Source organism: Mauremys reevesii, linkage group 2, assembly GCF_016161935.1.
Source record: "Mauremys reevesii isolate NIE-2019 linkage group 2, ASM1616193v1, whole genome shotgun sequence".
Taxonomy (NCBI): domain Eukaryota; kingdom Metazoa; phylum Chordata; order Testudines; family Geoemydidae; genus Mauremys; species Mauremys reevesii.
The window spans coordinates 145713098-145726088 of NC_052624.1; the positions used below are offsets into that span (position 1 = coordinate 145713098).

Here is a 12991-nt window from a genome sequence, read left to right on the forward strand (position 1 = left end):
GAACCCTAACCCTATGGCGGGAAGCCCTACCCATAGGAACGCTAACCATAGCTTCAAGTGCCCTACCTATAGGAACCCTCACCCTAGAGTGGGAAGCCCTACCCATAGAAACCCTCACCCTATCTCCAAGTGCCATACCTATATTAACCCTAATCCTAGCGCAAGAAGTCCTATCCATAGGAATCCTAACTCTAGTTCCAAGTGCCTTACCTGTAGGAACCCGAACCCTAGCGCGGGAAGCCCTACCCATAGGAACCCTGATCCTAGAGCAGAAAGCACTTCCCACAGAAACCCTTATCCTAGGGTGGGAAACCCTACCCATATGAACCGTAACCCTAGCTCCAAGTGCCCTACCCATAGGAACCATAACCCTAGGGCGGGAAGCCCTACCCATAGGAACCCTCACCCTAGCTCCAAGTGCCCTACCCATAGGAACCCTCACCCTAGCTCCAAGTGCCCTACCCATAGGAACCCTCACCCTAGCTCCAAGTGCCTTACCTATAGGAACCCTCACCCTAGCTCCAAGTGCCCTAACCATAGGAACCCTAACCCTAGCGTGGGAAGCCCTACCCATAGGAACCCTAACCCGAAGGCGGAAAGCCCTACCCATAGAAACCCTAACCCTAGGGCGGGAAGCCCTACCCACAGGAACCCTCACCCTAGACTGGGAAGCCCTACCCATAGGAACCCTAACCCTAGGGCAGAAAGCCCTACCCATAGTAACCCTATCCCTAGTTCCAAGTGTCCTACCCATAGGAACCTTAATCCTAATTCCAAGTGCCCTTCCCATAGGAACCTTAATCCTAGTTCCAATTTCCCGACCCATAGAAACCCTAACCCTGGGGCGGGGAGCCCTGCCCATAGGAACCCTAACCCTAGCTTCAAGTGCCCTACCAATAGGAACCCTATACGTAGCTTCAGGTGCCCTACCCATAGGAACCATAACCCTAGGGCGGGAAGTCCTACCCATGGTAACCTTAACCCTAGCTTCAAGTTCCCTACCCATAGGAACGCTATTCGTAGCTTCCAGAGCCATACCCATAGGAACCCTAACCCTGGGGCGGGAAGTCCTACCCATAGGAACCCTAACCCTAGCTCCAAGTGCCCTACCTATAGGAACCCTAACCCTAGGGTGGGGCGACCTACCCATAGGAACCCTAACTCTAGCTTCAAGTGCCCTACCCTTAGGATCCCTAACCCTAGGGCAGGCAGCCCAACCCATAGGAACCTTAATCCTAGCTCCAAGTGCCCTACCCATAGGAACCCTAACTCTAGCTCCAAGTGCCCTACCCATAGGAACCCTCAGCCTAGCTCCAAATGCCCTACCCATAGGACCCCTATCAGTAGGTCCAATTTCCCTACCCAAAGGTACCCTAAGCCTAGGGCGGGAAGCCCTACCCATAGGAACCCTACCTGTAGCTCCGTGTGCCCTACCCATAGGAACCCTAACCCTAGCTCCAAGTGCCCTACCCGTAGGCAGTGATGAGCTGGAGCCGGTTCCCACCGGTTCGCGGGAACCCCACGAGGGACAACCGGTTCCATAAGGGCTTTTAAATTTAACAAAAGCCCCAGCATCTCCCTGCCCTTCCCCCAGCCCCAGCTCACCTCACTCCACTTCCGCCTCCTCCCTGAATGCTCCCGAGGCTTCTCCTTCCCCTCCCCGGCTTCCTGCTAATCAGGTGTTCGCGCGGGAAGCCTGGGAGAGCTGAGAAGGAAGCAGTGGCTTCCCGCAGGTGAGCTGGGGCAGGGGTGCGGGGTGCGAGGAGGGCTCCAGGCACCGCACAACTCCGGCCTGGCCCTTGCCCCCATCCCTGGGTGGCGCAGCTCTGGCCCGGTCCTGACCTCCTCCAGCCAGGCGTCGCAGCTCTGGCTCGATCCCAACCTCAGCTGGCCGGCATGGCTTGGGCCCGGCCAGCCGGCTGGCGCGGCTCCGGCCCAGCCCCGGCCAGCTGGGCGCCCCAGCTCTGGTCTGAACCCCGGCCAAGTGGCCCTGCCCGGCCCTGGTAAAGCAGTGCGGTAAGGGGGCAGAGAGCATGGAGGGGGGTGTTGGATAGAGGGCAGGGGAGTTGGGCGGGGGGTGGATTCGTGTCAGGGCAGTCAGAGAGCAGGGAACAGGGGGATTGAATGGGGGCAAGGGTCCCAGGGGGGGCAGTCAGGAAGGAGCAGGGGTTGGATGGGGTGGCAGGGGGCAGTCAGGGGACAGGGAAGGGGGATGGATGGGGCAGGGGTCCGGGGAGCTGTCAAGGAACGTGGGGTTGGGTGGGGCAGGAGTCCCGGGGTGGGGTGAGGAGGAGGGAACCGGTTGTTAATATTTTGGCAGTTCATCACTGGTTGCGTGTGCTGGCCGTGGTACAGACCCAGGCCTGATCTCCAGGGATTTCAATGGCAGAGACCTCTGGGGAGCACGGCCGGCCTTGCGGGGGTGGGCGCCATATGGCAGTGCAGGGTGGAGTCGAAGCTGCTCCTGGCTGGCAGGGGAGCACCTGTGGGGAGCGGGGAGGGGGGGGGGGAAGGGAGCGGTTACGTACAGATCCGGCTCCTCCCTCCCCGACCGTCCTCTGCACCCCCAGGGGCTGTGAGCAGGGGTGAGGAGCAACGCCGAGCGCTCGGGGCACCCAGGTCACTTTCCTCACCGGAGCGACTGCTCTCCTGTCCTCCCTTTACGCAGCCCAGCCCTGATGTGGCTCCACACCCGCCCCCCACCGGTGGTGCAGGGTTTAGGGGTGCAGGATGGGGGTGCAGGGGCTAGGGGTGCAGAATGGGAGTGCAGGGGCTAGGGGCGCAGGTGGTGCAGTGAGGGGTTTAGGGGTGCAGGATGGGGGTGTGGGGTTTAGGGGTGCAGAATGGGGGCACAGGTGGTGCAGTGCAGAGGCTGGGGTGTAGGATGGGGGTGCAAGGGTGGGGCACAGGTGGTGCAGTGTGGAGGTTGGGGGTGCAGGGGCTACGGGTGCAGGTGGCACCATGCAGGGTTTAGGGGTGCAGGATGGGGTGCAGGTGGCGCAGTGCAGGGTTTAGGGAGATGCAGCCAGCCGTGGTCCCACCAGAGCCTCCTGTCTCCATAGTGAGGGTTGTCAGGGAAACGGTGGGAAACAGTGCCATCTCCATAGCGACCATGCATTCTGCTTTCCCTTGCCAAGGGCCAGCTCGAAATAGGTGGGGGGCACGGGGCTGAAGTGGGCTGGAGGGGGGCAGGCAATTGCTCCGGGCCCCTCCCTGAGCCTGCAGAACCAGCCCCGTTCAAAGGGCCATAGGCCCAAGTCCCTTTTCCCAGCCGGGCACCCCGAGCAAGGCAGCCCAGTGCCAGGGAGCTGCCCGACAGCCCTGCCCCAGACCCCACGGGGCATCCCCCAGAGCCAGGCTGGTCCAACCCCCGTCAGTGCGGATGGGTCATGCCAATGCTCCTCCCTGGGCAGTGCACACTCCCTCCCCTGCAGTGGCGTAAGCCCCCTTGGGTTATGTGCCTGGCATGTCTCTCTGAGGCACTTCCCTGGCCCCAGGCGCTGGGCACCTCGCCGCCCCTCTCCTCTGGACCCCGCAGGCAGCTGACATGGAGAGCCTGAGCCACGAGGGCTTGAGGGGCATCAGTGGGAGCCCGATACCCATTGAGAGTCGTCCGAAGCGATGGCCAAGGCGCTGGGGGAGAACTGGGAACTGACGCAGGGTCTCCCAGGTGCACCCACTGGGCCACCCGGCCCTACTCCTGTTCCATCACCAGCCTCCGCTTTCTGCCAGGGCCGTGGGGGCCGGGCCTTGCGGGCAGCTTCCCAGGGGAGGAGACGTGGGACTCCAAGGTGGGGAAATCTCAGCGTGGCTGAGGGCTCTAAGTGCCTCCTGCTTTATTATAATCCTATGGCCTTGTCCAATCACTTTCCTCCGAGGATCTCAAAGTGTCTCCCTGACCTTCATCCACTAAGCCTCTCAAGGTAGGTCAATGCTATCCCCATGTTAGAGGTGGGGAAACTGAGGCATGGAGTACCGCCATGCAGTAAATGGAACAGAGCCTGGGTCTCCCACTCTGACCAGACCACATAGCGCAGCAAGGTCAGAGTCGGAGGGGTCAAGATCAGAAGGGACCAGTTCACCCAGTCTGACCCCACCAGCACCCACACACCCACCAACCAAAGACCGCAGCCCTCAGGAGCCTGGGCTGGCATGTGCCCCAGAACTGAGGTGCCCCACAGTGGCAGGGATGATCAAGTGAGACACACCCAGACAACCGGGCAAGGGACTGACCCCCCATGCTGCAGAGGAAGGTGACAAGCCCCCAGGGTCCCTGCATCTGACCTGGGGGAAACAGGCCCCCAGCGAGACCTGGGGTGTGAGCCAGACCCGGCCGGCCACGCGCCTGAGACAGCGAGAGCTCAGTGCCACCCGAGCCCGGCCCTCCCCACTGGCCATCTCCAGCTGGCACCACCCCAACACTTCAGAGGTCAGTGACTTAAAAACCCTCCCAGGTTTGATCAAACCACTAGCCTACGCTCCCGCTGCCACCAGCTCACTGGGGAGCTGGTGGCTCCAGAAATCCACTTCGGCTTTCCAGGAAACCCCTTGGGGTCAGCACAGCCAGGAGGCGGCTGCTCCTGCTTCGCACACCCTGTGAATGGGCTCTTTGCCCTACACCACCAAAGCCGAACGCTGTCTGGGGCCCCGAACGCAGAGATAGAGAAGTTTAGACTAAAACTAGGGTGCAAGCTATTGGCTGGGAGGGAAACGAACCCCTGGGGCGACTCCCCCGCCCATGGGTTCCCCACCCTGGGCGTGGTAAATCAAGGGCTGGTTTCCTAGCAGACCTGCCCAGGAATGACTGGGGGCAGGTCTCTGGCCTGTAACCACACTAGGTTCTGGGAACCCCCATGTGCCAGCGGAACTGGCACTAGGCACGCGCTGGTCGTCAGTGCCCTCTAGTGGCTGGTCCGTGAATCTGCCAGCTGACATCGCACATGGGCCTTTCCCCCACCGTTGTCCCTGGGCTCAAAGCCAGCTGGCAGGATGGACACAGTCATTGCCATAGGGTCGCACCACACCCGGGTGCCCCCCTGCTGTGGAGAGCCCTGGTTCTTCAGGGCGACTGTCCCCGGCGGAGGGGGAAGCATGTCCCGTGCTGTGAGTGGAGGAGGGGAGGTGATGCCGCCTCAGAGACATGACTCCAAGCCCCTTTAGGGGGGCCAGGTGTTATGGGGCCCTCAGATCACCCTTCCCCCCGAGCCCCAGGGATTTTGAACTGCCGGCGCTGGGACCAGGGAGGGGAGCTGGCTGTAGCCAGCAGTAAAGCTGGTCACAAAGGCGGGTGGCTGGGAGCGGCCTTTGGCCCTGCTTTAGGAACTGGGGGAAGGGTCCCGTGATGGGGCACGAGCCAGAAGAGACCCCCACCCTAGCCCTAGCCCTGCCCTGCACCACCAGGAGCAAAGGGGCTGGCTTGTGCCTAGCAGCAAAGCTGAGCCGGGAGAAGGATACAGCTCTACCCCCAGCCACCTCTTAGACCTTATCTGCAGCTCCAGGCCAACTTGTGGCCTCTGATCTCCGGGGCCCAGCGTGAGCCCCCCAACCACTGAGTCCCTGGGGTACAGCAGCTCCCCGCCCAATGTGACTGCCCCTGCAGAGAACTCAGCCCAGAGGCAGCAGCCAGAGCCGGACAGCCCTTCGGCTCCCAGACTGAGGCAGCAGAGCCTGGAGGTCAGGGGCCAGGAGGAAGTGAGAATTCTCTGTAATATTTTTATGAAGCTGGTGTGCCTCAGTTTCCCCTAGCTGCTGCACTGTTCCATAGTGGGGGAAGGGGTGTTTGCTCTGGGGGCAGGCTAGGACACAGGTGTGAGTAGCGCCCAGGTGTCCTTAGGGGGCTTGATCTCCATAGCCGTGCAGACTCCAGACAATGGCAAATCCCACGCCCGGGACATGGAGCCTGACAACTGACCCCACCTCTCAGCATCTCCCCAACTGGCGGACACAGGACATGGGGGTGGGGGAAGGTGGGAGTTCAGCATGGGCTGCGGGAAGCTGTTGGGGCACTGAGGGCTCACCCTGGAGGAAGAGTGAGACCCGTGAGGGGGCACAGAGCCTGACCCCAGCGAGCAGGACAGAGACCCACTCCTAACCCCATCCCACACCCAGGGATTAAAAGCTGCCCACCCCTGGGAGAGGGCACCATGCTGGGGCCCCCTGGCCTGGGCCAGGACTGACACGTGGCCAGTAGGCTCAGCCCCTGAACACAGCCTGGGGCAGCTGCCCCGCACCTCGCAGGGGCTGCATTTCCCCTCACTTGGCCAGCAAAGCCCTTTGTACGCTGCTCCCCAGCAGAACAGCCTGGCAGCTGCTCCACACTGGGCTCTCTGGGCCAGGCGCCCACTGTGGGTTGCTCCAAGCCCCCAGGAAGTCTCCCCCAGACACGGCCTCGCAGGGCTGTGACCCACCTCCAGGGCACGAAGGGAGCTCAGGCAGGGCAGCCCAGTCACCTGTGGCCCCTCGGTGGGTGTCCGTGGGCTGCTGCAGGGGGCTGTTCCCAGCTCCACCGCCCCGACTCACGCCTCCATCCAGCTGGAGGAGCAGGGGAGAAATGCCGGGGGGCTCCCCCAGTGGTAACAGGGTAGCCAACATATCGGGTGGTTGTGGCACATCTCAAGCCATGGCAAAGGAGCCGAAAAGCACCTGGGAAAGGCGGCAGCCAAAAGCACTGGCACCAGGATGATCCAGGCTCAGGCCTGCATCAGCCACAGGGCCCATGGGAGTCAGCTCACGAGCTTGGAGGGGGCAGCAGGGGCAGGGCCCCAGCCTAGATCGCAGCAGCCCCAGGTTCGATTCCCTGCTCCACCCCAGAGAGCTTGGTACAGGGGTCAGGGGGTGAACATTTCACACCGCATGGCAGAGCACCCCTCTCCCCCGCTCTGGGGACTTAGTGGGCCAGGGATGGATCTGTCCCCGCTCGGGGAGGTGGAGAGAAAAAGCCCTCACGGCTGCAGGAAGCGCCCACACGGCCTGAGGCAAAGGGGGACGCCAGCCCTGCCGATAACCGGACTGGTGCCAGGTGCCCAGACACTGTGGGAACATTCACACGCCCCAGGGGCCAGCAGCTCACGGCTCTCCCAGGCCAGGGGACGCGGAGGAGCCAAGCTCCCAGGGTACCCCCTTGCCAACACTCCCAGCTCCGCATGCCTGCAGGAGACAGGGAGAGGATCAGGTCACGAAGCATCAGGGAGCTCTCGCGGGTGGGAAGGGAGAACCCCCACACACACTCCCCGGAACGACGCCCAGACACACCTTGCAAGGTTTGTATTTCCAGTGACTATTTATAAAGGGGGCAGGGCCAGGAGACAGCCTCCCGCGGGGGGACCCAGGGCAGGGCACAGCCCGACGGGCCAAGGAGCTACGGGCAGGGGCCAAGCTCCAGGCCTAGCTGAGGTTGCCCTCGGTGCTGCTGTCCTCGTCCAGGGGCGCGGGGCCCGGCTCCAGGTAGTCGAGGATGCGCCGGTTGGCCTGGAGCAGGTACTGCTGCTGTCTGAAGTAGACTTTGAGCACCCCCTTGATGGCCACAAAGGTGATGCCGCCCTGCGGAGGAGGGGAGGAGATTATGCCAGCTGCTGTGCCAGTCCCATGACTCTGGGCATCCTCTAGCAGCACAGCCCCCAGCCAGCTCCCACTGAGCACCAGGGACGGGGGCTCCCCCCTGGAGCTCTGCTGGTGCCCTGATCCACACCCCCTGCTAGCCCAGCCCTGGGTTCCCCACTCAACTCTGCCGGTGCCCCCCACTCCTGACCCGCAGAACCAGTGCTCCCACAAGCACAGTGTGGGCGGCGGTGCCAGGCCTGCCGTTTCCATGGCAGCGAGCAGACCACCGAGGTTTCTGAGCTCGGACTCCCTGGGTTTGGGGTTCTCGGGCTGGGAAGCTCCAGCTGCCACAGGGCGTGAGCCACAGCTGCTGGAGACTCAGCCCAGGCACCTTGGGCAGTGCCCCGCATGGGCGCCCCGCAGTGGCTGGCACAGGACTCACCAGGATGGTGCGCTGCAGGCTGGAGTCCACCCGCCGGAAGAGGAGCCTGCCCACCAGGCTGGCGACAGTGGGGAACACCAGGGCCCCGCACAGCGTTCGTGAGAGGGACGGGTGGTCGCTCTGGGGGCGGGACTCGGCCAGCGGCCCCGGGGGCACTGGGCGCCCAATCCCTGGGGAAATGGAAAGGGGAAACTGAGGCAGTGATCGGTTACTGCCAGCTGGCTGGGGGGCTCAGACCTGAACCACTCCCTACACCACCTGCCTCGGCCCCAGTGTCTGCCCCTACCTGCACTCTGCCCCTTGTCACTGTCTCTCCTTCCCCTGCCAGGCCACCAGCTGACAGTGCTGCTACCAAGCTTCCCCTCCCGCCATGGCTCTGCCCCCTCAAATCCCTTCGCTGCCAGCCTGCCCCTGCCTCAGCTGAGTGGCAGCCATGCCCAACCCCTCACCAACCTGCCCACCCACCAGCACCACCAGGGCAGCTCCAGAGCCCCCATCCCACCCACCAGCGACGCCCCGCACCTGGCACCAGGGCCTGCAGGGCCTGCAGCTTGCTGGAGTACTTCCGCCAGACACGCAGCACGTAGTCCTCCCAGCGGATCAGCCTGCCCAGCACCAGCATGACGGGGATGGTGGGCAGCCCCATGAGCAGGAAGAGGGGGTCTGCCCGCTCCATCACATCCAGCCCCTTCTTATGGCCGACCACCTGCAGCCGGGGGAGGAGGCGGCTCAGAGCCCACGCCGAGAGCTGGGCTTCCCGCGCTGGCCGGGCCAGTCACACCCCCGCAGCACGGGCACCGCGTTGCCTTCTCAGGCCAATTCCCAACAGCACCCTGCCCACGCCAGCTGCATAGCCCTAGCTGTGCCCCCACACAGCCAGCCTGACACCCAGTAGCACCCACGGGTGCAGTCGCTCCAGTGTTCTTGCCTCTGTTCCGGAGCCTGGCGGAAGAACCAGCCCTGGCCCAGCTCGGGCCCCCTTTGGTGAACCCCCACCTGCATCACCATTACCTGCATCACCGTGACGGCCCCATAGGTGACAGCTGACCAGTACACCGTCCCCACCACGATGCCGGCCATGGCGAAGGGGCTGGCTCTGGACAGGATCTGGTCCACCTGGTGGAGGAAATACACCAGGGGCCCTGCAGGGAGATCAGAAACTCAGGCCACGCCACATACATACACACCCCTGTATTCCCTGGGCCAGCCGCCTGCGGGGGAGACTCCAGACAGTCCCTAGGGACGAGGGCTGCCCCCACCTGCTCACAGGCAGGATCTCAGGGCTCTCAGCCCTTCCCCACCAGGCCAGACCAGGCCAGAGCCAGGAATTTCACAGGCCACACAGGCTAGTGGGTGGAGCACAAGGTCAGGAGCCAGGGACATGCCAGGGCTTTGCGCCAACCTCTGTGCTCCAGGCAAAGCCTCCCCACACACCCTCCACTCCGCCCCTCATTAACCCCTTCACACCCACTGGCCCCATCAACCCCGTCTCCTGGTGCCCCTGGTCGCGGTCCCAGGCAAACCAAGCCCTGGCCAGGACCCAGAGGGGCTCGCTGTGGACCCAGGCCCCCTGTCGCGCTCACCCAGCTTGGGGAAAACAATGCGGTACTCAGTGCCACACTGCGGGCAGCTCACGCTGCCCGTGCTGTTGCCCTTCTGCTTCTCGTCCAGCCAGCGCTGCAGGCAGGCCTGGTGGATCCATTTGGTGGAGCCTTTGCAGCGGCAGGGGCAGACCCACTCGGCGGCCCGGTCCTCGCGCTCTGTGGCGAAGCAGACCCAGCAGTGCCTGGAGAGCAGAGAGCGCGTCAGGGACCCAGGCGCCCCCAAGGACCCATGCAGACCGGGGGGGTGGGGGGGGGGCAGGGCCAAACTCTGGGCCACCCCACCCCAGAGCAGGGGGATGCCTAGGGGACCCAGTGCCCCTTAACTGCCAGGTTCTCCCCCAGCATTGTTCTCCAGTCCCACCCCCATCCGGATTCTGCCCCCATCCCCTGCCCGGGCCCAGGCTCAGCTCAGGGCAGCCGGGACCCAGCCCCATCCCACGGGCCCCCAGAGCCAGGCCAAAGGGGGAGGCTGGCTGAGGTGGCAGCAGGAGGGGAATGTTCCGCAAGGAGATCGGGCCGGGCCAGTGCTGGGTTTACAATGGCACCAGCGGCTCCGTGGAGCTGGGCCCATGCTCAGAAGGGGCCCCGGCCTGCTCTGCTCACACTGCGTCCTGAGACCCTGCCAGCCACTTGTTCCTCTTGGCCTGCTCACCCACCGGCCGAGGGCTTGTCTCTGCCCCCTGGCCCCATCCGCCAGCTCCTCTCTGCCGCCTGGCCGGACCCCAGGGCACCTCCGGCTCTGGGCCTCTCAGCTTCCCACCACCTGTGGGGCCCCACCTGTCTCCCCAGAGCTGAGCTGAGCTGCCTGGGACTGGTGCAGAAGCCTGGCAGGTCTTAGCTGGACCCCTCCAGGCAAGTGGGTCCTGAGGCAGCCTGGGTGGGACAGGCCCTGGCCTGGCAGATCCCACTGCTCCCGAGGGGCCGGAGCAATTCCCTGCCCAGGGACCAGCCCTGGCTGCACTGGTGGCTCAGCCCAACAGACACAGTCACCCAGGGGCGGCTCTAGCTATTTTGCCGCCCCAAGCACAGTGGCACGCCATGGGGGGGCACTCTGCCGGTCGCTGGTCCCGCAGCTCCGGTGGACCTCCCGCAGGCATGCCTGCGGATGCTCCACCAAAGCCGCGGGACCAGCGGACCCTCCGCAGGAACGCCTGCAGGAGGTCCACCGGAGTCGCCTGCCGCCCACCCGGCGACCGGCAGAGCGCCCCCCGCGGCATGCCGCCCCAAGCACGTGCTTGGTGTACTGGGGCCTGGAGCCGCCCCTACAGTCACCCCCCAGCGGGCTGGTGAGTGCGGCCGGGAAGCAGGGGGTGGGGGAGTGGGTCTCTGGGGGTCGCTGGGCTGTGAGGGGAAGATCTGTGTGTTGGGGCACTAGGGAGTGGGGGTTCTTGGGGGGCGCTGGGCAGGGGTGGTGTTGTGCATGGTGTGGCAGGGTTGGGGGGGGGGGCTCTGGCCATAGGGAATTGGGAGAGGGGTTCTGGTGTTGGGTTGTGGGGCTGTGTGGCATGGCCTGGGTCCACACCCCAGGAAGGGACACGCTGGCAGCACAGGGCCGGGCAGGCCACTGGGCAGCTGGCAACTGTCAGTTTGTAACTAGTGCCCTGTAACTAGCGCTCCGGGGACCGACACCCCCCACCCCCACGGGGGCCCTGGGCCGGCTCCAGCCCTTGGGGAGAGGGGCAGGACTCGGGAGGGGCCGGGGGGGGGTCGGGCTCGGTTCGGGGCCGGGCTCGGGGGGCGGGACTCGGGAGGGGGTTCGGTTCGGGCCGGAGGGGGTCGGGCTCGGGTCGGGCCGGGGTGTGGGGGGCTGGACCGGGGTAGAGGGGGGCGGGGCTCGGGACGGGGTTCGGGCCCGGCTGGGCTCGGTTCCGGCCCAGACCGGGGACCCCCAGCGCTCACCTCTCCTCGGCCGGCTCGGCCATGGCGGACGGGCCGCTCACACCCCCGGGCGGCGCCGCGGCCCGGCCATCGCCGACCGCCGGCCCGAGCGAGCGCGCAGCCAGCCGGACTCCGCGGGGCGCTGCCCCTGCGCCGGGCTGGGCTGGGCCGGGTCGCGGTTCTCCCTCGGCAGCTCCGCGACGCCTCGTCCCGCTCTCGGCTCTGGTGCAGCTTAGCCCGGGGCGGCCCCGCAGCCTTGAGCCCGCCCCGCAGGCCCCGGAGCGCGGCGCGGCCTGGTTCTTAACATGCCCGGGTCTGGCCCGGGACAGGGGCAGGGCGCGCACAGCCCCGCCCGTCTAATGCCGCGGGTAGGAGGATTAATCCCACCTGGCTCTTCTGTGGGTGCCACCTGTACAGCTCTACCCGGTCAGCAGCTTTATGCCCGTTTTGCAGATGGGGAAACTGAGGCACGACAAGGGGTACCACGGTCACCCAGCAGGCAAGGTGGCAGAGCATGGACCTGAAGCCTGCGCTCTCCAGGCCCAGCTCAGTGCACTATCCATTAGGCCACACGGCCCCTACAGTGCCAGGCTTGTGCCCTGGCTGGAATGGCACCTGGTGCAGACATCGCCTGTATTACTGGTCGAAAGCGATAGCAAAACCGCCATGGACTTCACTTGGAGCCCGGCTTCCTGTCTGATAAGTATGGCACCGGGTCCAGGCCTTTCACACCCAAGCCTGCATCACACTGCAATCCCACCGTCAGTGCTCGATTTCCGGGCCCGCTATGAACGGCCACCCATGACTTGAATTGTTTCCCATGACGTCCCTCGCAAACGGTCCCGGAAGACACCATCATGGCCCCCGTTGGTGCGGGACGTCCTGTGGGTCTGCAAAGCCAGAAGTGAGCGTGCAGTGTTTGCGCCATTCATGAGGCCGGTGAAGTGTTCTGTGGGTATCATGCTGCTGGCTGAGATGGCAGACGGGGAGACGTGCCACGCGGGTTTGCGGGCTTTCTAAAAAAAAGTGCAAAAATTATAAGCTGTGGATGGGATTATGGGATGGAGAAAGGGAACTTGATCCCTAGCTCCCAGAGATCCCTGTCATTTCTATCCCATGACACTTTGAAAACTTTCCCAGGTTAGGCCCTGATCCTGAGAACTGTTCTGCACAAAGGTGAGCTCACTTGGAGGAGCTTGCAGGACCAAGGCCTTACTGTGAAACTACCATGGACTTCCCAGGCCAGCAGCACTGCAGCCTCTGGCGGGCACCCAGTGATCTCTTGCTCTGGGAAGGAGGACATGCAAGTCTGGGATGAGGAATCAGAGGAGGAGCGATAGAAAAGACACATGAGGTCCCATCCCCCCAGCCAGGACCAGTGCAGGAAAGTTCTCTGCTGTCTGTGCCCCAGGAAATACACACTATGATTAATTCTCACCTATGGACCCACCTAGAAAATAAAGAGAGATCCGGCTGGTGTTTCCAGTCTTTGCCCTTTGGCTGAAGGTATTAGAACAGTAGCTTATAT

General features: G+C 64.1%; 1 protein-coding gene across 1 annotated transcript; it reads right to left on the reverse strand.

Annotated features, from left to right (window-relative positions):
- Positions 1 to 7260: 7260 nt before the first annotated feature.
- On the reverse strand, positions 7261 to 12766 carry LOC120397294 (E3 ubiquitin-protein ligase MARCHF5-like). Its single transcript, XM_039522993.1, has 8 exons — positions 12680 to 12766; positions 12270 to 12479; positions 11485 to 11819; positions 9565 to 9767; positions 8993 to 9123; positions 8504 to 8687; positions 7982 to 8151; positions 7261 to 7539 (listed from the first exon to the last, which is right to left on the reverse strand). Exons 1-8 carry the CDS (start codon positions 12764 to 12766, stop codon positions 7384 to 7386), a joined length of 1476 nt encoding a protein of 491 aa, XP_039378927.1. The 3' UTR covers positions 7261 to 7383.
- Positions 12767 to 12991: the final 225 nt, after the last annotated feature.